At 43.5% G+C, this 23,772-nt stretch overlaps 1 protein-coding gene and 1 pseudogene across 4 annotated transcripts; one reads left to right on the top strand and one right to left on the bottom strand.

The window, feature by feature from the left end:
* The first annotated feature begins 6,824 nt into the window (after positions 1-6,824).
* LOC141022676 (ultraviolet-B receptor UVR8-like) lies at positions 6,825-9,350 on the top strand (annotated as a pseudogene).
* A 2,598-nt stretch (positions 9,351-11,948) lies between these two features.
* LOC109770526 (AUGMIN subunit 6) lies at positions 11,949-21,959 on the bottom strand. Of its 4 annotated transcripts, none has more exons than XM_020329231.4 (13): positions 21,588-21,959; positions 21,401-21,457; positions 21,225-21,319; positions 20,174-20,324; positions 19,024-19,149; positions 18,776-18,935; positions 18,594-18,654; positions 18,238-18,502; positions 15,858-15,983; positions 15,545-15,697; positions 13,518-13,752; positions 12,885-13,331; positions 11,949-12,611 (listed from the first exon to the last, which is right to left on the bottom strand). In XM_020329231.4, the coding sequence occupies exons 1-13, from the start codon at positions 21,801-21,803 to the stop codon at positions 12,571-12,573; spliced, it is 2,133 nt and encodes a 710-aa protein (XP_020184820.1). In that variant the 5' UTR covers positions 21,804-21,959; the 3' UTR covers positions 11,949-12,570. The 4 variants fall into 4 exon arrangements, with proteins under 4 accessions (XP_020184820.1, XP_020184821.1, XP_020184818.1 ...); XM_020329232.4 differs by having other exon boundaries at positions 13,518-13,749; positions 21,588-21,955; XM_020329229.4 differs by having other exon boundaries at positions 13,506-13,752; positions 21,588-21,940.
* Between the last annotated feature and the right edge of the window lie 1,813 nt (positions 21,960-23,772).

Raw genomic sequence — 23,772 nt, 5'->3', positions numbered from 1 at the left:
AGTTTCCTAGCCATAGACATGAGTTGTTATTTGATTAACGGGATCACATCATTAGAGAATGATGTGATTGACTTGACCCATTCCGTTAGCTTAGCATACAATCGTTTAGTATATTGCTATTGCTTTCTTCATGACTTATACATGTTCCTATGACTATGAGATTATGCAACTCCCGAATACCGGAGGAACACTTTTTGTGCTACCAAACATCACAACATAACCGGGTGATTATAAAGGTGCTCTACAGGTGTCTCCGATGGTACTTGTTGAGTTAGCATAGATCGAGATTAGGATTTGTCACTCCGATTGTCGGAGAGGTATCTCTGGGCCCTCTCAGTAATGCACATCACTATAAGCCTTGCAAGCAATTCAACTAATGAGTTAGTTGCGGGATGATGTATTACGGTACGAGTAAAGAGACTTGCCGGTAACGAGATTGAACTAGGTATTAAGATACCGACGATCGAATCTCGGGCAAGTAACATACCGATGACAAAGGGAACAATGTATGTTGTTATGCGGTTTGACCGAGAAAGATCTTCGTAGAATATGTAGGAGCCAATATGAGCATCCAGGTTCCGCTTTTGGTTATTGACCGGAAACGAGTCTCAGTCATGTCTACATAGTTCTCGAACCCGTAGGGTCCGCACGCTTAACGTTCGGTGACCATCGGTAATATGAGTTTATGTGTTTTGATGTACCGAAGGTAGTTTAGAGTACCAGATATGCACGGACATGACGAGGAGTCTCGAAATGGTCGAGACATAAAGATTGATATATTGGAAGCCTATATTTGGACATCGGAATAGTTCCGGGTGAAATCGGGATTTTACCGGAGTGCTGGGGGGTTACCGAAACCCCCCGGGGGTTAATGGGCCTTGTTGGGCCCTAGTGGAGAGAGAGAGGGGTTGGCCAGGGCAGGCCGCGCGCCCACTCCCCTTGAGTCCGAATAGGACAAGGAAGGGGGGCGGCTCCCCCCCCCCTTGCCTTTCCTCTCTCCCACTCCTTTCTTCCCCCTCCTAGTGGGACTAGGAAAGGGGAGTCCTACTCCCACTAGGAGGAGGACTCCTCCTGGCGCGCCCTCCTAGGGCCGTCCGGCCTCCCCCTTGCTCCTTTATATACGAGGCCAGGGGGCACCCCATGGACACACAAGTTGATCAGTTGATCTTTTAGCCGTGTGCGGTGCCCCCCTCCACCATAATCCACCTCGGTCATATCGTAGCGGTGCTTAGGCGAAGCCCTGCATCGGTAGCATCATCATCACCGTCATCACGCCGTTGTGCTGACAGAACTCTCCCTCGAAGCTCTGCTGGATCGGAGTTCGTGGGACATCACCGAGCTGAATGTGCGCTGAACTCGGAGGTGTCGTGCGTTCGGTACTTGGATCGGTCGGATCGTGAAGACGTACGACTACATCAACCGCGTTCTCATAGCACTTCCACTTACGGTCTATGAGGGTACGTGGACAACACTCTCCCCTCTCGTTGCTATGCATCACCATGATCTTGCATGTGCGTAGGAATTTTTTTTAAATTACTACGTTCCCCAACACAAATCCCCCCCGCCAGGAGCTGATGGCGGTCCATGGCGCGATGGACGTTGTGCGTGTTGACCTGGAGGAACACCTCGCCTCCGCCGCCGCCGACATGGTGCAAGCTCTGGCCCAGATGAAGTCCCCCAGCGACTACCCCCCCCCCCAGGACTTAATAGGTAAGATCTGACCAGCTAAATCTTACCAATACCACTTGCAACGGCTATGATTTGTACGGTTGATGCATTAAGCATGTTCGTGCCTTGTTTATTTCAATACTACACATTGTGTGATGTTCAAATATTACCGTGCCCAGCTCAATTTCACCAATACCAGCAACAAACTTACAATACATGACTCAGGATATCACTAGAGATGCTGCCCATTTGCTATTTTTAGTGGATGCTAACCCTGTTGCACTTCACATGCCTGTCCATGTACTTACGCAGGGTCATAACGGCCGATGCTTTTGTTTGCCGTTGAGGTGAGCTGCATCCCATGTCTTAGAGTATTTCACATAATTTGTGCAATTGCAGTTTAACTTCTACCCATTTACTGGTTGCCTGTAGGTACACATGTCAGTGACACTGATCCACGCTTCGACCCGGAGGAACAGCTCGCCTCCGCCGTCGCTGACTTTGGGCGAGCTCTGGCCAAGATGAAGTGCCCCAGCAACTACCTCTCAGGACTTACCAAGTATGTACTCACCAGTTCAATCTTACCAATACCAGTTGCAATTAATGGCTATGTTCTGTACGGTCGATGTATTAAGCATGTTCTAGTAAACATGCCTAACACGTTTTTGCTACTATCCCTACCTTTTTATAGACATCTAGGCCATTCTCTGCTCTGGCAGCACCTGCCTTGTGATGTTTAACTATGCCAATTGCATTTTTATCAGTACCGGTTTCAATGTCTATTAAGCCTGTTGCAATTAACAGTTGAATCCATTTTTAAACAGTTGCATTTCAATGGCTACAAACTTACAAAACATGACTTAGGATGTTGTTAAGACTGTTGCAATTAACAGTTGTATCCATTTTTTAATTTGTCCATTTGCTACCATGCTACTCTCCGCAATGAAGATATACTAGAGATGCTGCCCCATTTGCTATTTTTGGTGGATGCTAACCCTGTTGTACTTAACATGCTTGTCCATGTACTTACGCAGGGACATAACGGCCAATGCTGTTGTTTGCCGTCAAGGTTAGCTGCATCCCATGTATTACAGTATTTCACATCATTTGTGCAATTGCAGTTTAACTTCTACCATTTACTGGTTGCCTGTAGGTACACATGTCAGTGGCACTGATCCACGCTTCGACCCGGAGGAACAGCTCGCCTCCGCCGCCGCTGACTTTGGGCGGGCTCTGGCCAAGATGAAGTGCCCCAGCAACTACCTCTCAGGACTTACCAAGTATGTACCCACCAGTTCAATCTTACCAATACCAGTTGCAATTAATGGCTATGTTTTGTACTGTCGATGTATTAAGCATGTTGTAGTAAACATGCCTAACACGTTTGAGCTATTTTCCCTACCTTTTTATAGACAACTGGGCCATTATCTGCTCGGGCAGCACCTGCCCTGTGATGTTTAACTCTGCCAATTGCATTTTTATCAGTACCGGTTTCAATGGCCATTAAGCCTGTTGCAATTAACAGTTGTATCCATTTTTAAAGAGTTGTATTTCAATGGCTACAAACTTACAAAACATGAATTAGGATGTTGTTAAGCCTATTGCAATTAACAGTTGTATCCATTTTTTAATCCGTCTCTTTGCTACCGTGCTACTCTTTCGAAATGAAGATATCACTACAGATGTTGGCGTTTTATTACCATTTGCTATTTTTTGTGGATGTTAACCCTGTTGTAGTTAACATCGGCTTTCCATGTACTTACACAAGGCTACAATGGGCGATGTTGTTGTTTGCCATCGAGGTTAGCTGCATCCCATGTCTTATACACCATCTATTCCTAAATATAAGTATTTTTAGAGATTCCAATATAGACTACATAAGGAGCAAAATGAGTGAATCTAGATTCTAATCTAAACTATATCTATAATTCTATATACATATGTATGTAGTTCATATTGAAATCTAAAAAAAATACTTGTACTTAGGAACATAGGTAGTTGTATTTTACATCATTTGTGCAATCTCAGTTTTGCTTCTAACATTTATTGGTTGCTTGTAGGTACATATATGAGGGGTACTGATCCACGCTTCGATCCCTTTTGCGTATGGGGCAATGAGATATTCATGAACAAGCGTCAAGTGAGGAAACTAAGAAAGATTGTTAGGCGAAAGAAACGGGTGATTGGAATTAACCTCTTTATTTACACTTTGTCGAAGACAACAGTGAACTTTAGGATGGTAAGTAATGTGTTGCCTTTTCCCCCTGCCCACAACAAGTTACTCTATTAGACCTCAGTATCTGATATTTTTCCCTTTTCAGTGGTTTTCGAAGCTATTTACTGATGATTACCTTGCAAACTACATGACCGGAGTGGAGGCAACTAAGGTTAAAGTATATAATTCATGCTACCATGATAATGCTGTAGAAGTATTCCTGAAGGCGGTGAAGGATGGGCGGGCGGTCGTCACAAGGGGTTGAACAAAAGTGGTTCGTGCCTATGGCATGCAGGAAGGCACATTATGGGCATTCCTCTTCTTCAACACTGTCGGCAGTCAAAATGATTTACACTTGTCTCTTCACCTTTACCGCCTTTAAATACTGTGGTTCATCATAGTTAATTGCTGCCTAATCCTGTAATTACTGAACATATTGTACTGGCAATTTTATTTATGGATTCGTTGTTGAACCATTGTGCTGAGAATTTGAATTTCATGTTTCGTATTTCAAAATTTCCAATTAGAATAATAAATTACAGGCAAAAATAAAAATAGAACAGACGGTCATGGACCTTTGCAAACGGTTCTAGCAGTAAAAGCGCTTGCGATGGATAGCCCAATGCCACACAGTTTTCTACATCAAATCGTGTGTGATGTAGTTAATGAAAGCAAACAGTTAACCAAGGCAGAGCGTGTGTGATAGTTACACCTTTCACACACGAGCGTATTCATAAAACCGTGTGGGATGTACATCCGAACGGAAACGTTTTCCCTGGATTGACTGTGTGGGATGTACATAAGAACGAAAACGTATTCCTTGGATTGACTGCGTGTGATATGCATACGAACAGAAATGTTTTTCTAGGATTCACCGTGTGGGATGTACATACCTACGGAAATGATTTCTAGAATTCACCGTGTGGGATGTACATACCTACGGAAATGATTTCTAGGATTCACCGTGTGGGATGTACATACCTACGGAAATGATTGGGTTTCGATGCCTCTCCCGATCGCACACGGCCCCAGCCTGGGTCCCAGGAGGGCCTATCCCCGACGATTTCTGGGTCGTGTGGGAAGGACACCCTATCGCACACACTCACTTGGCGACGGTTCCAAATGCCGTAGGGGAAAGGGGTTTTAAACCGTTTGTTTAGGACCGAGGCGCACCAGTGCTAGTGGCAATGGTATAGGAGGTGTGTTAATGCAAGAGAAGCGCCCAATTGCTTATTTTAGTGAAAAACTTTTCGACGCGCAACTCAATTATACCATCTATGACAAAGAGCTATATGCCTTAGTACTAGTTTTGCATGTGTGGGAACATTATCTCCATCCTCATGAATTTGTCATCCACACGGATCATGAAACGCTTAAATACCTTAAGGGTCAAACTAAATTGAATAAGCGACATTCCAAATGGAGTGAGTTTATTGAGTCTTTCCTTATGTCATCAAGTACATTAAGGGTAATTAAAGAGAATGTTGTGGTGGATGCTCTTTCCCGCAAATGCATGCTTGTTCCTCAACTTGAATTGAATGTCATTGGCTTTGAGCACATAAAAGACTTGTATGCACATGACCCTACTTTTGCTATTCCTTATGCCAAATGTTTGACGCATACTTCTTGGGAACGCTATTACATCAAAGATGATTATCTTATGAGAGCTAACAAACTATGTATCCCTGAGTCTTCTCTTTGTTTGTTACTTATACAAGAATCTCATGGAGGACTTATGCGACACTTAGGACGCGACAAGACCTTCGCTACGCTCTCGAAGAACTACTTTTGGCCCAATATGTTCCGCGACGTCTCCCGCTAAACCAATCGATGCTCTACATGTTGCAAAGATAAGTCTAAAGCTCAATCCCATGGTCTCTATATGCCACTTCATGTTCCGTATCACTCATGGGAAGATATTAGTATGGACTTTGTGCTTGGTTTGCCTAGAACTAGAAATGGCAAAGATTCTGTGTTTGTTGTTGTGGACTGTTTCTCTAAGATAGCACATTTTATTCCATGCGACAAGATAGACGATGCTTCACATGTTGCCAACCTCTTTTGTAGGAAAATCTTGCATCTACATGGAGTGCCCAAGACTATCGTGTCGGACCGCGACGTCAAATTCCTAAGCTACTTTTGGAAGATGCTATGCGCCAAGCTCGGAATCAAGCTCCTATTCTCCTCGGCATATCCACAAACTGACAGCCAGACAAAGGTCACGAACCGGACGCTATCCACTCTCCTACGCGTGTTGATCAAGAAGAACATCAAGGACTGGGAGGAGTGTCTACCCATCACCGAGTACGCCTACAACCGCGCAAGACATTCGACTACCGGCAAGTCCCCCTTCGAGGTCGTCTACGGCTTCAACCCGTTGTCCCCATTGGACATTCTACCGCTACCATTACAAGAGCGCATCAACATGGACGCGAGTGCACGAGCGAGCTATCTCAAGAAAGTGCATGAAGATACAAGGCACACCATCGAGCGCCAAGTACAACGCCTCGCGACCAAGATCAACATCAACAACAATCACATGATTTTAAACACCGGAGTTCTTGTGTGGCTACACCTTCGCAAGGACCGCTTCCCCAACGAACGCAAGTCCAAGCTTCTACCTCGAGCCGACGGACCCTTCAAGGTGCTAGCACGTTACAACAACAACGCCTACAAGATCGACATCCCACGTGACAAGTACTCCGTGAGCGACATCTTCAACGTCAAAGATCTCTCTCCCTACCATGGTAATGAGGCTTTCAATCCGATGTCGGATCTTTCCCAAGGGGGGAGATGATGCGGAGCATCCTATGGTCATCCCCATGGACTTACCTACGTCTCCCACGACACCACATGGACCAATGACTAGAGCTCGGGCACGGGCTATTGAAACTAAGGTGAACTCGCTCCTCTCCGAACTACCACTTTCCACATGTGAGACATGGCTACTACATCAAGCGGAGACCCTATGTGTGATCAGGTACTTAGAGGCAAGCCATGGAACAACTACATCCAACGGACAAGACAGCGAGAGCACCAAGTACAAGGACCAAGAAGAGGAGCTGCCAGAAAACCTACAGCCACCGGACGACCGGACTAGGCCGGACGTCCGACGCCTGAAGGGTCAGCCAGCCAGCCCAAGTCCCAGCTAGCGTATGCTACAGCGGCCGGACGACCGACACGGACCAGACATCCGACACCTCCCAGCTTCCGGACGACCGAGCCCCTCCGGACATCCGATGTCACCCAATAGAAGAGAAATTAACGGAAGTTTGAAGACCTTAGGACGACCGACGACCAGACATTCGACCCCGACCGGAAATCCGACACCGACCCATCTGAGGTAAAACGCCGGACGTCCGATCCCTACCGGACGACCAGACCCTCGCAAGCCACCGGACGACCGACGCCTGTCTGCGCACAGAGTGTTGAGCCGAGGCCCATGTACCCCTTCGCCCCTCTAGACTATATATACGACTCCACCTCCCCTTTTCTAGGGTTAGCATTGGTTTAGCTCATATGAGAGATAGAGCTTTGCTCATCCACTTGATACATACTCCATTGGAGACCGAGGCCTCCGCGGAGAAGATCCCAAGTGGATTCAAGACCCCGAAAGGGAAGATCCCCTAGTGGATTCAAGACCTCCTCTTGGAGAAGAACTAGCTACTTGTATCCTTCCTTTGTTGTCTTTGGATCGCTGTGACCTCTTTGTGTTCATGGATCTAGCACAAGTGTGATCGTTTCCCGTTGATTTGAGTGTTTCCTCTCGTTTCCCCTTGTGTTTTCCCTCGTGTGTTCGTCGTGTTCTTCATGGGATCCCCTCCAAATCGTGAAAGATCGGCCCTAGGGTTCCACCCTACATCATAACCCTTGAAGAAAAAGACTCTCAAATGATGAGAACTTATTTCTTATTACGATGAAGTAATATTTACAGGCTTTGACATTTTTTATGAGCTATTGTTTGTGTTTTTATTTATATGAACGAACAGTCTGACATGATACTATTCTAATGGTTGGTCTTAGTTTAACGGCGGGTCTGTTTATTCTGTTGGTTGTGCTTTAGGAGGAAAGCTTGGCCATGGCACCCGAACTGATGAGAAATACCCTAGATTGATTGAGCAGTTCCGGACTCTGAATATACAACCAATAGTTGTTGCTGCTAGTGCTTGGTATGCTGTTGTTGTGGGCAAGGATGGACGAGTTTGCACTTGGGGATGGGGACGTTATGGCTGCTTGGGTCATGGTAATGAGGAATGTGAGTATGTTCCCAAGGTGGTTGAGGCCTTGAGCAGTGTGAAGGCCGTTTATGTAGCAACTGGAGATTATAGCACATTTATTGTGTCACGCAAAGGTGATGTTTACTCGTTTGGATGTGGTGAGTCATCAAGCCTTGGCCACAACACTACAATTGAGGCTAGGCACTATCTAGCACACCTCCTAAGTGCTTAACAAACATGCAATTCAATTTAGTTTTGTATGTATTAGTTTAGTTGGCCTACTTGATCATCAATGCGGGATTCTTGTGGCAGTTTCTATTTTATATTAAGATTATATTGTTGATTTTTTGGATTACAAATCCTCAATATTACCGAAAATTTAGACTACACATTATGATCATACAAGGAAGAGCTAATGCACATGCAGTGGCGGGTGCTTGAGTTTTAGGGTTTATGTGCATGTCCATATAGGGTGTAAGCAAAAACAATTTGTATGACTAAACTTACGAGAGAGATTTGGTTTTGAGTTTTGTATTAATTATTTGTTCGATTGTAACTCCTATGATAGTGAAGAAAGAAAAAATTGATCGAAGTTTAGATTTTTCTGTGGGAAATAGCACATAGTATAACACCGTGGAAGATTGTGGCTACAAGTATAGCTGATATGCCAGTTTTTGCAATGATCATGTAATAGAGTTATATTCCTTGAAGTTTCCGTGGAAAGCTAGCCAACACGGGGCTATTGGATGTGCACTATTGTATCTAGAATTTATTAGTTATAGAGTGATTTTTTTTGTGTGTTGTTCGATATTATGTTTTTGTTCGGTTGGTTAACCTCTTATGGCACCGTTAATCTTCCGTTTGCAGATAATTGCTTTAGTTTGCGTTGTAAGAATAAGCAGAAAGATCATATTTGTTAATACAAGTCCTTTTAGTCCTCTCTAATTTAGCTTGCTACTTCTGAATCAATCGTCATTTTCTTTACCATCTATGTGTGCTTTTCCAGGGTAACAACATGCAGAGCAACGTCCTTAGCCCTGATCAGGTGACTTCGTTGCAGAGTATGAATGAGAAGGTGGTGTAGGTCAGCCTTACGAATTCCATATACTGGAATGCGCATACATTTGCACTGATAGTCAGGCAAATTCTACGCTTTCGGCGCAGGGGATAAAGGGCAGCTAGGTAGTGAACTTGTCGCACAAGAAAGTGAGAGGGGAACCCCGGAGCGGGTCGAAATTGACCTCAGTTAGGTTCAGTTGCAACATCTCCTTCTCACTCCAATTGCATGCTACTAACCATCACCTTCCTAATTAACTTTTGATTGCAAGCACTTAGTTTGTACTCCCTCAGTCCGAAAAGGTTTGTCCCAAACTTATCCCTCAAATGGATGTATATAGCATTAACTTGGTGCTAGATACATTCATTGGAGGGACAAGCTTTTTCGAACGGAGGGAGTACCCCTGTTTTGTTGGGTCTCATCTGTGTCTCAGCCGATCCTTGTGAAAACAGTTACCCTGCAAGACATTGTTTTTTTTTTGAGTGAAGGCCATCATGACTAGCTTTATTAAAATTAAACAATGTTTGCATCGTCTATGAGCTTACTAACAACACAGTCAGGAGGCTCGCCCAACCAACCAAAGGCCCAGCCGATCCTTGTGAAAATAGTTACCCTGCAAGACATTGTTTTTTTCGAGTGAAGGCCATCATGGCTAGCTTTATTAAAATTAAACAATGTTTGCATCGTCTATGAGCTTACTGACAACACAGTCAGAAGGCTCGCCCAACCAACCAAAGGAGGATTTATTACAGAAACAAAAATTGGCTAGCACATGAGCTGCTTGGTTACAAGAGCGATAACAATGCTTAAAAATGACCTTCCCGATCAAGGAACTAGTATCCACACATTCTGCAAAGATTGCCACTGTTGAGTCCCACCATCTAGTTTGACCATTACAAAAGTTAATAACCTGTAAGGAGTCTGATTCCAATGCACACGATTGAATCCGAGAGAATTAGCAAATACTAGACCATCTCTCATTGCCAAAGCTTCTGTAGTGATGACATCTGCAGCGAAAGGAATAAATTTGCATATAGTTGAAACTGTAAATATAAGGACCATGTCTTGTAGTCCGCTCCTTGAAAAATGAGCAGTTGATTGTGGTTGATAATTTAACATATTGTGAAACGTACCTTGATTGGTATACTATTTTTATTTCGGTGTGATGCTGCTGTGTTGTATTTTTTATACTTTAAGTATGAACCCATGTTTAATACATGTGACCATTTTGGTAACTAGATTCGGAGGCTGCATGGCGATTGTTAACTTACTACTAGTGCTTCGTTTAAGGTGATTTTTTTCCATCACCCCCTCGGTGAAAAGCAGCAGTGTCTGGAGAGCAGCGTTTTGGCTGCCGAGCCCAGCTGCTCTCGTAATCTGTACCGCTGAATCATATTTGGGGATGCGTGACATTGGGTTTTCTGCTGCAGGTACGGTTCGCTCAAAAATAGTGTATTTCAAGCCTCCGTATGGCCCTTGTTCATGGCAGGGTTGGCAGCAGATACGTCGACCGATGGCCCAGAATCGGTGGGCGTCATAGACCTGGTACAGAAAATGTGCATATATGTTTTGCGTGCTGGACGCCGCTCCTAGTCCATGCACGCGGTGTGCTCGACCAAAGGCGAGCCACGCTCCAGTGTCCCGGGAGGCCAGGAGGAGTTGCAGGCTGTTGTCCGCGGGGCGCAGGCCATGGCCGTGTGGATGAGAAAACCTCACACCAAGTCGTCTGTTCGTCAGAATTCTGTGAATCTGTGATTTGGTTCGTGCGTTTGTTAACGAGCCGGAACGACCGAACGAGTTGTTTGCTCAGGCCAGCAATGTGGTGCTTGTGGTGATGCAGTGGCGAAGTGGCAATAGTCATGCGATGTCCACACTATCATCCATGAATAATTGCTGAAGATGATGATGCCGATGTATGTATAGCGTGTGTTTGTTGCAGTTAAAATCATGCACGATTTGCACGCAAAAAACATGCAGTACGTACCAATCGTCTATTCTTGGTCAGGTCTGAACTCTGAACGTCGAGCATGGTTAGCCACTTCTGTCCTGCCACCGCGCTCGGTATCACCCAGCAGCCAGCCAGCCACGCGTGCACAAGACCTCTCCCGACAAAACCAACCAGGCCACGGACGACCAAGATGATCACTGGAGCTCCTCCCGCAACATCGATGAGCGGCTTGCCTTTCGTCGAGCACACAACATGAGTGCACCAGAAGCAACACCCAGCACACCGGACGCTGGCCCATCGAGGCGCTGACGCTAGTCCCATGCTGTGGGCTCACTTTCTGCCACTTGGTTGCCAACCTTGAATACTGAGCAAGACGAGAGCTCCGCCATGGTGCACCGGTGTCTCCTTGTGCAAGCATAAAGCATTGTCGCCTCCCCATGCAACAACGGTGCACCAGGTGAGCACCAGGCACAGAACCGGCAAGCGACGGTACATAATTTATGCACAGATCCAGGACTGTCAAAAGATCTACTTTTTTTTTACCGGTCACGGAGAGAAGCATTCAATTTCTGTGGACCACCCATGGGCCTCATCTGTAAATTAAAAACCCAACCAATTCACTGTACGGGGAAGAATACAGGCTGGAAACCAAATCCCCATGCGATTGAGCGACACAGATTTCGGGAGCAGATACGCTCGGGCACCGAAAGGGATTTCCGTATGCATAAAACTTATATTGAATCAGTAGTATACGAACTCAAGCAAGTTAACACTGCACTTGGATTTGTAGTATACAAACTCAAGCAAGTAGGCAACACAATAGTTGCGTAACTGCAATGAATATTGTAACATCAACATTACGTCATTTGCATTACCACTAGTATGCACTGTTCAAACCAACTCAACAAGAATACTCATCTTTACAATAAAAAAGTGTGCAAGGAAACAAGCTTCCCAAAATTTGAAGGATAACATATATACACTAACCCTACTACTGTACTGAAAATCACCCTTCTAGTATTAACTAACAGAGTTCCTTCCGAAAGAAAACAAACATTTTATCAATCCGGCACATGCCAATAGCCTCACAGCCCTAAAGACATGGGGGATAACAATTGGGACGCATCAAAACAGCAACTTGAATAAGAGGATATAAAATTACTACAACACAAATACAGATCATGTGTACTAACATAAGATTGGCAACCTTTTACTGGCAGTCGGTACATCCTACTGTCCCATCCCATACCATCTACCCCTTGCCGCCCTTCTCTCCAGATCCAACATAGGATGCACAAGCATCCCTCTCACAAGCTGGTGGCAACTGGCATGCAACTCAACAAGCAACAGAATTCACTCCGTATGTGCCATCCGCACTTGGAAATAAGCCATCAGAACCTCTGGGCTGCAGTTAAGCACTGAAGCTTCAGGGTGGTTAAAGTATTACATGGTGTACACGTGAAGCCTAATGTTCCATCAAAGCTGCATCAGTTTCTGATAATGGTGCTGCAAAACAGACAAGTTATCAGTTGGTGTCAAACAGGAAGTAAAACAGACAAGTGACTTGAAACAGAAAAGGGTGCGGCAAACCCTATCCTTTTCTAGATCAATTCAGACAACACAACTACTCCCTCCGTAAACTAATATAAGAGCGTTTAGAATACTAAAATAGTGATCTAAACGCTCTTATATTAGTTTACAGAGGGAGTACTTACAAAAGTAGCACTGGTTTAGTTACAGCATACACATAATTACTTTAACAAGTTTGTAAAGACATACCAAGCAAGTCCTCGTACATGTCGGGGAACAAGGAAGACTCCAGCAGAAGTGGCGGGGAGAATACTTGATCAAGAGCATCATCTGTCATAAACGACTGACCACTGACTGGGTAAAAAAAGTTTGCAGCACTGCTTGGATCGTCATGGCCATTCAGTTTACTTGACACAGCTGGGGTTGTATGCATTGGGCTGTCAGGATTGAAGTAAAGATCGCTTGTGCTCTTGGGTAACTTCGACTGTGACGACGATGGACCTATCTTTTGTTTTCTTCGGTTTGCCACGGCACCCACATCCTTCCTTGCAGCACCTGTTGATAGGGGAATGAAGAAGTGCTCCGAACCATCATCACTACTCTTGTCCTGTGGACTCTCCATGTTGCTCAATGGCTTTGATAGAGCAGCTTCACGAACAGAACGTCTGATGTCATGAGCAAAATAACCATCATTTTCTGCAAAGAGAATATAGAGTAGCTAATAATTAAATGAAACAAGACTCATCAAAAGCAGATTATAATCAGCAAAATAACAACATAAAGAAGAAGCATATTTTTACAGTTAGGCATTCCCTACAGTTTTCAGTTAAGAAAGAAGCTGATCTAGCCTATGTATTAAGATATGAATACCATGCATCGAACCATTTGCTTGATCTTTGGCTGAGGGGTGGGTAAGTGCTTTCTCTTCAGGCATAATTTCTTGCCTAGGTTGGTGTGCTAAGGCATTCCGTCTTTGTGTCTGTGCTCCTTTTCCAGAAGAACTTGGAGTCAGACTAAATAGAGGAGGTAGCTTTAGAGCAGGACTACTCCCAGCCTTGCCGATCTGTGTTGAACAGAGCTTAGAAGTCATCTCTGAAACTTCGCCGCTGCTTTCCTGCTTTAAAGTAAATAAGTAATTAGAAAGCATGTGAATAAATAAACAGAGAAAGGTGCAAAAAATGTTTTGCACGCTGAGACTCTAACGTAGAGATTTAATAAAGATGAAATGTACATACCCCCCTAAACTTCCAGGTTGGGCCACATCACCCCCTGAACTCCAAAATACCTGACTTAATCCCCGCAACTTCCAAAAACCAGACAAATCATCCCCTGGTACCCTCGTGAGTGGTTTTGCCTATGTGGAGGTTGTTTTGTTTTGTCAGCAAGGCTTAGCAGAGGCACGTAAAGAAGGCAGGAAACGGCTGAGAGGTTCCTGCCTCCATGCGAGCTCACTGGTCCTCCACTTCCTTGATTTGGTGCAGGGATTTGGGCCGGCGCCGTCATCTCTCTTGGCTCCGGCGAGCGTTGCCGCAACACCCCCTCGCCGTCATCCTCTCTGAGCACTTATGGTGACCTATAGAAGCTCCTGGTGCCTTGGTGAATCCTCCCGACCAACAACCAAAGCCCCTCCCCGATGCCAGCAGATGCGGCCCCATCACCTCGGTTGTTCGCGAACTTGTCCGAGCACGAATTCGAACTCAGGGTGAGCTCCCAGTTCCTTCACTGACTCCTCCCTCTCCCTCCAGCTGTCTCTCTAGCGCCTGCTCCAGTTTCTCATTCCAAACGTCGCCGGCGGCGATCATGGTGCCATCTCCGGTAGCCTTGTGACCCTGGACTGACGCAGGTGAGCTCGTAGCTTTAGCCGCTCCCGTTTGGTGCATGTGACGCATCCACAGGCCCCTGCAACACGTCTTCCGGCGTAGAGCCACCGCTGCCGCAAAGCTTGCTGGAATTGGCACGATGACGGCGTCCTGCAGGCCGGGCCAAAGAGTCGATGACGTAGGGGAAGCCGTCAAGAACGCCACGCCGGATTGCAAGATGAAAATAGCATCGGAGCAGATGGCTGCTGTTGGAGTGAGCTTTGCTCCTAGGAAGAACGCCGTGGGAACGCAGAGGCACAAGACTGCTGCTGCACGCACGCGCCGCAATGATGAGGGCTGGCGGCTCTTGGCGTGCGTCCTCCATCTTATCTGGCAGCATGACGCGGGCATTGGCGCCGAACACAGAGGCCTTGATCAACGTATGTGGACATTTTTTGGCTGAGGTGGCTGCCATATCACGTCCCACAGAGGCAAAAACACTAAAAAAAAACATCGAGTGGGCTACGGGGTGATTTGTCCGGTTTTTGGAAGTTGGGGGGATTAAGTAAGCCATTTTGAAGTTCAGGGGGTGATGTGGCCGAAACCTGCAAGTTTAGGGTGTTTATAATGTCACTGAAAAGGTGCTATGTGATGATCTGTGAGAAAACAATGGTCCATTTGGTTTGACAAATGCCCCTATGCTAGAATATCTCCTCACTCATTGAGAGGATTGGGGCCATAGTCATGTGACAGCCTCTTGCTATCAACACTTCTGCCCTTCATGAATAGTCAATGCTAGCATGAGTTCACCCCATTGCACCAACCAAAACGCAAGCCTCTTGGATCCTAGGATTCAACGGTGACAAACCAAAATTTTCACCTTTCAGCAATTATATTATTACCAGGATGGAGGTGTTCCTCATAGCAAACAACCCTAATGATATGAAAGAAACTAAATATTCTGGTATGAACACGAGGAATGACAGTAGTACAAAGGAAAAATATACAATCAGAACAGCAGTTGCATTTTTGTCCATATTGAACAAGTTAAACAGGAAATACGATAAATCGTCAAACAGTAGAATCATGCAAATGAGAGCGATTTCGTACTTCTGGTCTTCCAAGCACTGTATTTTGGACAGACAACTGTCTGGAGTTTGTTTGATCCATCAGATTACTAGGTACACTATTAACTTCTTCGGAAAGTTTTGTTATTGACTGCTGCATTGCTGGAATAGCTTCCTTGAGTTGATTAATTAGGCCCTAAAAAAGGAAAAATAATGGCAAATGATTAAACAATCAGTCAAATGCCACATAAATTCGTCCTCGGTAAAATCTGTAAATGAGGTGCATCTTCGCAAGCCATGCTTACAACAGATGAATGGAGAAAAATAGCATAGCTTCTGAAGGATGTTGTTATTACCTGTATACTGACTAAATGCTGGCGATGTTCGGCCAATGTTGCAGTTAATGAGTCGGCATGGCTACTAGTTTCGCTGTCAGATGCACTGCAGAGTAATTCTGGCCCCTCCCCATCATTTGCTTTGGCCTACACCATTAGTTGGTTGTATGTTACTCCCTCCGTTCCGAATGACTTGTCGCAGGTATGGATGTATCTAGATGTATTTTAGTTCTAGATACATCCATTTATGCGACGAGTAATTTGGAACGGAGGGAGTACAAGTTATAACCGAATACATTGGTTCAGAACATGTGATGTGCCTGTACTTCAGGATGTGACAATACCACTATGCAATACCGATCTGTCATCAATACACCACCAATGCAGAAATATGCATGGGTGGTATGTAAGGTTATTTTCATCTTTATAAGGAAAGAAAAACAAATGGGGATTAAATGTCCCTGTTTCTAAATATTGTCCAGTCCACGGACCATTTAATCGTACGTCGTTTGTCTTGTGGTCTATTAAAAATTTAATCATATAATTCTTCATAGGTGGTTATACTTGACCCAAAATAAAATATCAATGATTTAGAGAAAATGATGCATCATCACTATACCGGCATTGCCGGCTAGATTTCACTAACCAAAATGAAATCAAGTCAGAAGGTACAGAACGACCACACAAAACATGAGAGAAACAACGGTCTGAAAGATTGAAACAATTAAGAACTGGAAGAACATTGCAGAAAATTTGAACTAAATATGGCTATTAACATTTTGCAGAAGTTAATAGACCTTGAAGCATGAAAAACAGGGACGTGGCAGGAGCTCTCGATGCTAAATTTTGGTTACCAAAGAATGCTGCTATACTGTATAAAATGGCCATCAAGTGAAATGGACTGCGGCAATTCATGAGTTATCTCCAGGTTAATAGGTGTGTCGCTTAGCATAAAAATGCTACTGCTGCACAAGGGCACGAGCCATAGTGAAACACTGAAACTGAAAAAACCACTAAAGATAAGAGAGGCCAGCATATTAATAGGGACAAAGCAGTTCTTTGCCAGCTCTAGCACTGTAAAATATATTGATAGTTCTGGAGGCACAGTTCTTTGCCAGCTCTAGCACTGTAAAATATATTGATAGTTCTGGAGGCACAGTTCTTTGCCAGCTCTAGCACTGTAAAATATATTGATAGTTCTGGAGGCTCAAGACCTTTTGACTATTTGCAGGTTATGCCACAGATGATGTTGTTTGTCTGTACTCCTCAAAATCGATGTGTCTTATAATTCCACAGCTTATTATTGCGCAATAATCCTATAGTGGTTTGTAGCAGATCTAATGGGAGGTTGAACTTTCTCCCAGTCGAATAAATTGAAATGTTGACCCCATTTAGAAAAAGAACATTTGAGCTAAAAATATATATGTGTGGGACATATTCAAATTACTGATGATTACAAACCAATGTTAGCACATAATCTGTGATGCTAAACTTTGTATAGGTGCCAAAATTCTTTTACCGTAGTGACCAAGATAATTGACAACACTTTTTACCCAATATTACACAGAAATAACATGAGCTATAACTTTGTGCCGCTTGATGGAAAACTATAACAGCATTGTGCAGAAAAAAGCTGGTCTAATATATAGGAATAGTTTACTCACAACTCACAGTGCATGACATTTGATGCTTCCATAAGATCAATGAGTTTAAATTAATATTTAATAAAATGACTGCAACATATTAGAATGCAGAGAGAAGAATATCACATGGAAACCAAGTTTCGAAGAAACTTTATGGAAACCACATTTGAAAGTTTCGAAAAAATCTGAAAAAAATACAGGATGTTAAGAGAATGATGTTCTATTCCCAATTTTCCATACGAAATTCCAAGTTCAAACACATTACCATCTACAAGCTATGAAAAGAACAAATTTAGCAATGAATAGTGATGTTTACTGTTCGACCTACTCAATGCTGATTTTAATTTTTTTTTCATACCTCGTAAATGGTAATGTGTTTGAACTTAGGAATTTCACATGCTAATAGAACATCACACTCTTAACATCCCTTTTTTTACAATTTTTTCAAAACTACAAAACATTATTTCCACAGTTTTCACCGGTTTCCACCAAAACTTGGTTTTCATGTTGTGATATTCTCTCTCTAGAGTGTAAGCTCTGGTAAAACTGGTAGTTCGATCATGCTGCGAGATTAAATAAATTCATGGTTTAAAAAGGTGTGCCTACGCAATTGCAGAACGCCTAGCTGCTAGACTGCTAGGCATGTGCTTAAGCATGCCTAGGTGTGTGCTTAGGCAAGACAGTTGCTAGGCAGATACAAGACTAGGAATTTAACCTGGTGCTTTTTTTAACCCTGCACAAATTAAACAATTGCTTACCAAATGAAGAGATTGTTTATGAATACGCTGCAAAGCATGAGTCCAACGTCGAAGAATTTCAGCTACGTCAACAGTTTGTTGGACACGCCCATTCCTATCATCTAATCTTGGAAGAGCTTCTTCCTTTCCCTGGAATAAAGATATCTGCTCCTGCTTGTCCAAAATTTGAGACGTTTCACCAGCTCGGGCTGATAGTAATTCAGAATGTGGGATGCTTGAACTTGTATCCATTGCTGCTAGCAATTGCGATCCAGATATACGGTACCTAAAAGAACGTATTTTGTGGAGCAAGGTGAGTAGTGATGATTAAGGATATTTGGATCAAAATGTAAAGTTTAACAGAAAGTGTATCACACCTATGCTCACGGTGTGCTATAAGATCTTCAATTGGCCCAGAAGCTAAAACCTCATGCTGGCCTGCAAGGGTATTTCCATTACTATCTAGAAGAAGCTAAAACATTATGCTGTCGTGCATGATATGGATAGTTTGAGCATGCTGGACACACATATTCTGGAAACGATACTTCATTGACTGTACCTTTGCGAGCCAATATCGATTCCCACAAACGTGTTGCCTTAGATACCAAATGTGAATTCTGTCCAGATGAGCTTGAGATACGTTCGTCCCACAGTTCCCCCTCTAGCTTGGCTTTGTTCCTCATATCTTGTAGCTTCTCTAACTCCTGTTGCAGATATGCCTGAAAGCTCCATGCAAACATCATAAGAAATGAAAACAGGACCCAAAACATAACCATCTGAATGGACTGTATAGAAGCTACCCTGTACCTCTTCAGCACATAGACTTCGGAATTCAGCTGTCATTTCATGGGCTAAATTTGACCAGGTTGTCTGCCTTTGAACAGCAATGTTTGCATTTTTAAGAAATTTACGCCTCTCAAGAGCAATCCTTGCCTGTTAGGAATATCACATATGAGCTCGCAGATAAACTCATAAAGAGAAATAAGCCCTGAGATAACCGGGTGTTTTTACTACAAGGACAAACACCAGAGACCAATTTTCCTTAATGGTAGCAAAGGTGGTCCGTGCGTTTGGATAAATTATGCTATCAGGCTCAGTTTGTTGTTGCTGAACTGTGTTGTGATGTGCGTATTTGTTAAGCTACTGCATATAAGAACTCAAAAAGGATCCACTGCTCTTCCTTAGAAGCCAAATAAAATGTACATAAATCAGGTTGACTAATGGTTTTCCTCTCACATTTCATCTTGCATCTTCCACAACGAAAAGAAGAGTACATTTGCAAAATGACCAAGTAAGCGAGCAGCCAAACAATCATAATCCAACAGCAGTTCAACGCATCATGATTATATTATAACAATCCGCCTCAATGCCAAACAGAGCGTATATCTGGATCTAAAAATGGTTTGTGTACCCATCAGTTATTATACAAGCCTACTAGCTTCATTGGGTTTGCATCTTGTACAAGATTCAAATTATTCTGTTCTGTTTATTTCCTAGGTAAGAATATACTTACTGGAGTGGAATCATACTCAAATTCTACAGGCAAGTGAAGTCATCAGGTTTCAACAAAGAAGTTAGCTTGCTAAGGGGTATATTATCTTGTCATGCTCAAGAAAGGAAGAGATACATCTTGCTTCACTAAACTGAATTACTGTGCATAAAGACTAACTTAAGACTGAAGTGGTGAAGCCTGCTGTATCCACGTTATTGGTCTCGCATCAAAAAATCAAACTGTACCTCATGTGAGGTGCCCGAAGTCCCCAGCATTAAATTAAAGTATACCAAACAAAATACTCGCCAGTCTAGAAAAGTTTCGTACTGATAAGAACTTTTAGGACTTCATGTTCCCTTTATAAGTGATTTGCATTTTAGGGTAGAAGGTAGTCCTGAAAGAGGGTCACCATACGATATAACATAAATTAACAGTTCAGAAAATTTAAGAGCAAGCTATCCTTGCCTTTGTTACAGGAAGTAATGCAGCTGCATGAAGATAAGAAACGTCTGTGAGTGCTGCCGGCAGTGGATTTGATGCTACATCAGCCGCAAATGTTCTCCTATGGACTTCCCTCAAGGCATGTACAGAGAGTTGCCACAAAAGCTCAACAAATCTGCATCAGTGTAGGGAGTATAAGCTGTTACAAGGACAATTCTGAAAATATACCAAGTTGTCTGATCAGCTGATTTACAAGCAGTTAGTTTACATCAATGACTATTGGACTTTGTTTTCTAAGAGTGAGAACTGAGTGGCTACATATTGTAGTCACGTTTTTGATATCTTAAAGATCAGCATGTTGTTTTGGCCTTCAGTATGGCACTTGAAACAATACTTGACAAGTTGACCAATGCAATAGAACTTATTAACACCTGTTCCAAATCTATGAAGGAACAATATGGAATCATCAACAGGCACATAAAGTTAAACGCAGTCTAAATTGTGTGCCTACGGGGTATGGTGACATGAGGTGAGGTGCGGCACAATGCCTCAAGCAGTTCACAGCGCAATGTGTTAGGCCTAAACACTCCTGTTTGGTGTGTCAGTGTTTCTCTCCTACTCGCTTTTCATGTGCTTTGTACTTCAGGTGACTTAAGGATCTAGCACATTGAGCAGTGGTGCAACCTTGATTGCATTGCTCAATTCTCATAATACATTGTCTGCTATCTTAGGTGAATAATCAAAGTCGAGAAGCATGTAGAGAACTCATTTCTAGCACAGTAAATACTATAATCGATCCCCTTCTAAATTTTATTTAAAAGGAGCATTAAGCACTAGCATTCACTACCTATCTTCAAATTAGCTGACATAATATTTGAGAGAAACCATGAACTATGGATAGAGACAAGCAAAGCCGCATGATTGCATCCAGTTTCAGCAGACCTTTTCAACTTAGTAACAACGTTTCAATGAATGCAGTTAAGCTACATTGCACATTTGCGCAGCACGACAAGCCGCACAAACAGGACTAGCCGATTTCTAACCGACCAAACTACAGGCATCCATGTGTACTGACCTCGGCCCGCAGCAGGTGGCGAGAGACGAAACCCTGGAGTTGCTCCGTGGCAGCGCTCCCTGCTGCTCCAGCTCGCTGATGATACATTGTACGATCTAACCAAGCAACGAAACCAAAAGTCAAAACAAAGGCTGCTTTCGCGTGCACCCAAGCTAAGCAAATCTGCAAAATCTAACCTTGCGGAACTCCCTGGACTGCGCGGAATCAAAGATCGGCCACACTTTGTCGAAGTCCTGCGCAACGGAGAATCACACTCGGAAATCATATATCTCAAAAGAACCGGAGAAGGAATACCAGCGAACGGGGTAAAATAGCGAAGAGCCGGAGAGGCTGAGGAGGATTTGAGGGCGCGTGCGTGCGTGCCTTGGCGGACTGCGCGGGGCCGCGGAGTGAGGATAGGAGGAAGTAGAGGAGCTGTTCGCCGAGGCGAGGGTTGGAGTGCCGGAAGAGGCCGACGCGAGGAGAGGCCGCGCCGGCGGGGGAGCCGAGGACGACTGGATCGAGGCCGAGGAGGAGGCAGTTGGTATACATGGCGCCCTCCAGCTCCGCCTCCCGCTCCTTCTCCCTATCGGTCGACATGGTCGCCGGTTTCTACTGGGTGGCTGGGTTGGGGCTAGGTTTAGGAGGAGGCGGGCGCCATTGGAGTTGGGAGATCTCGCGAGGCGGAGGTGGAGGTGGAAGACAAAAAAAAAGTAAAATACATGTCCGGTCTAGCATCTCTAGCACACCCCGTGTAATGTCGACGAGTTAATTACATCCATAATACATAAACTTGCAATAAGATAACAATATCATACATAATTTTTAAAAACTCATAAAAATAGTACAACAACTTCATAATAACACATACTAGTAGAATGCCCGTGCGTTGCCACGGGCCTTTTAGTTTATTTTATTGTATCCATAAATACAAATGCATATCTCTTTCGCTTTCTTACTCTATCTACCACCCTTCATATCTCTTCCTCTCCTTCTCTCCCACCCATGCTCTCTCTAGCCCTCTCTCACTCTCTCTCTTACACACACCGTCTTCCTCTTCCATGACTTAATTTAATTTGAGCTCAACTTAATTTTAGCTTAGTGTTAACATTCTCGGCTATAGTATATCCTAGTAGCTTAAACACTAAAAGAAAAACTTAACTTTTACACGGGATCTAGTTAAGTTGTCCGTGCGTCGCAACGGGAGCGCGCATATTTTGACGGTTCAACACCAATCGTGTCTAATATATAATGTTTACAAGCTCCATACACATATGTATCGTTGTATACATACTTTACCACTACATCACTCTGTAATGACACGTCGAACAAATAATTAAACAAATAATTAATGTTGCCTCCAAGGTCAAAGTTCATTTGTCTCTCGCACGTTCGAGCATGTTCAGACATCAAATGGATGTCTAGCAGGCTCCCCAAAATTCAAGCATCTAGATATGAGCTAAAACTCTTAAACCTTAACGGGTAGCGCACTACAACAACCCATTCTGTATAGAATTGTTTTCATTATACATGATTCTGATAATAAGACTATCCTACCTCCAAACCAAGGCTATCTAAAGATCTAAAGATTTGCCGAGGCTCAGGATGTTCTGAATGGAGTTCAATTGTCAAACCAGCTAGGTTGCCAAAAGATCGTTGTTCAATCTGACTGTCTTGAAGTTATTAGTACACTACAGGTTAGAGGATTTTCGGTAATAGCAGCAGCTTCTACATACGAAGACATCAGCATTTAAGCTTCTTCTTTTGTGAAAGATTTGTATTTCTTTTGCTAGAGAGAAGTAATAAAGACAACTGAAAGATCGTGGATGTCGCCTAGAGGGGGTGAATAGGCGCTTTAAAATAATTACGGTTGAGGCTTGAACAAATGCGGAATAAACCTAGCGGTTAATTTGTCAAGCACAAAACCTACAACAACTAGGCTCACCTATGTGCACCAGCAACTTATGCTAAGCAAGAAAAAGGGATAATTAGATTTATGCCCCTAGTTGTGTCCCACTCGTCTGTTTTACCCCTAATTCCCAAAAGTCACCGGTTCTGTCCAAGTCACTTTGCTCCTCTTATGCTTTTGCCCTTTGACCGTTTGACCGTCAGTTTGAAAACTTCATAACTAATTCATACTGAATCAGAAAAAATGCAAATAAGATACCAAAATGTTCAGAAAAACATCACCTATATGTCAGTGTCACTTGCATTCATGAAAAAAGTGTTGGAAAGTGCACATCCGAGTTTTAGCTCTTTTGATACCACCATGCATAGTGAACTCTAAAAAAATTCAAAAAAATTCAAAAAAATATGGTGGCGAAGAACAACAAATGTTCTAAGTGCTTGCCAAGTTTCATTAGGGAACGACATTCATGGAAGTCGTGGCAAAAAAATAATCTATTTTGAAGTGTTGATTGTTTTTTTTGCCGCAGCACCCACGAATGTTATTCCCTGATGAAACTTGGCAGGCACTTAAAACATTTGTCATTCTTTGCCACCAATTTTTTTTTTAATTTTTTTGAACTTTTTTTATTTTACTATTCATGGTGGTAGCATAAGAGCTAAA

This window comes from Aegilops tauschii, chromosome 5 (genome assembly GCF_002575655.3).
Source record: "Aegilops tauschii subsp. strangulata cultivar AL8/78 chromosome 5, Aet v6.0, whole genome shotgun sequence".
In the NCBI taxonomy this organism is placed as follows: Eukaryota; Viridiplantae; Streptophyta; class Magnoliopsida; order Poales; family Poaceae; genus Aegilops; species Aegilops tauschii.
Note: the sequence above shows the minus strand (reverse complement) of the source record. Positions and strands in the feature narration are given on the sequence as shown.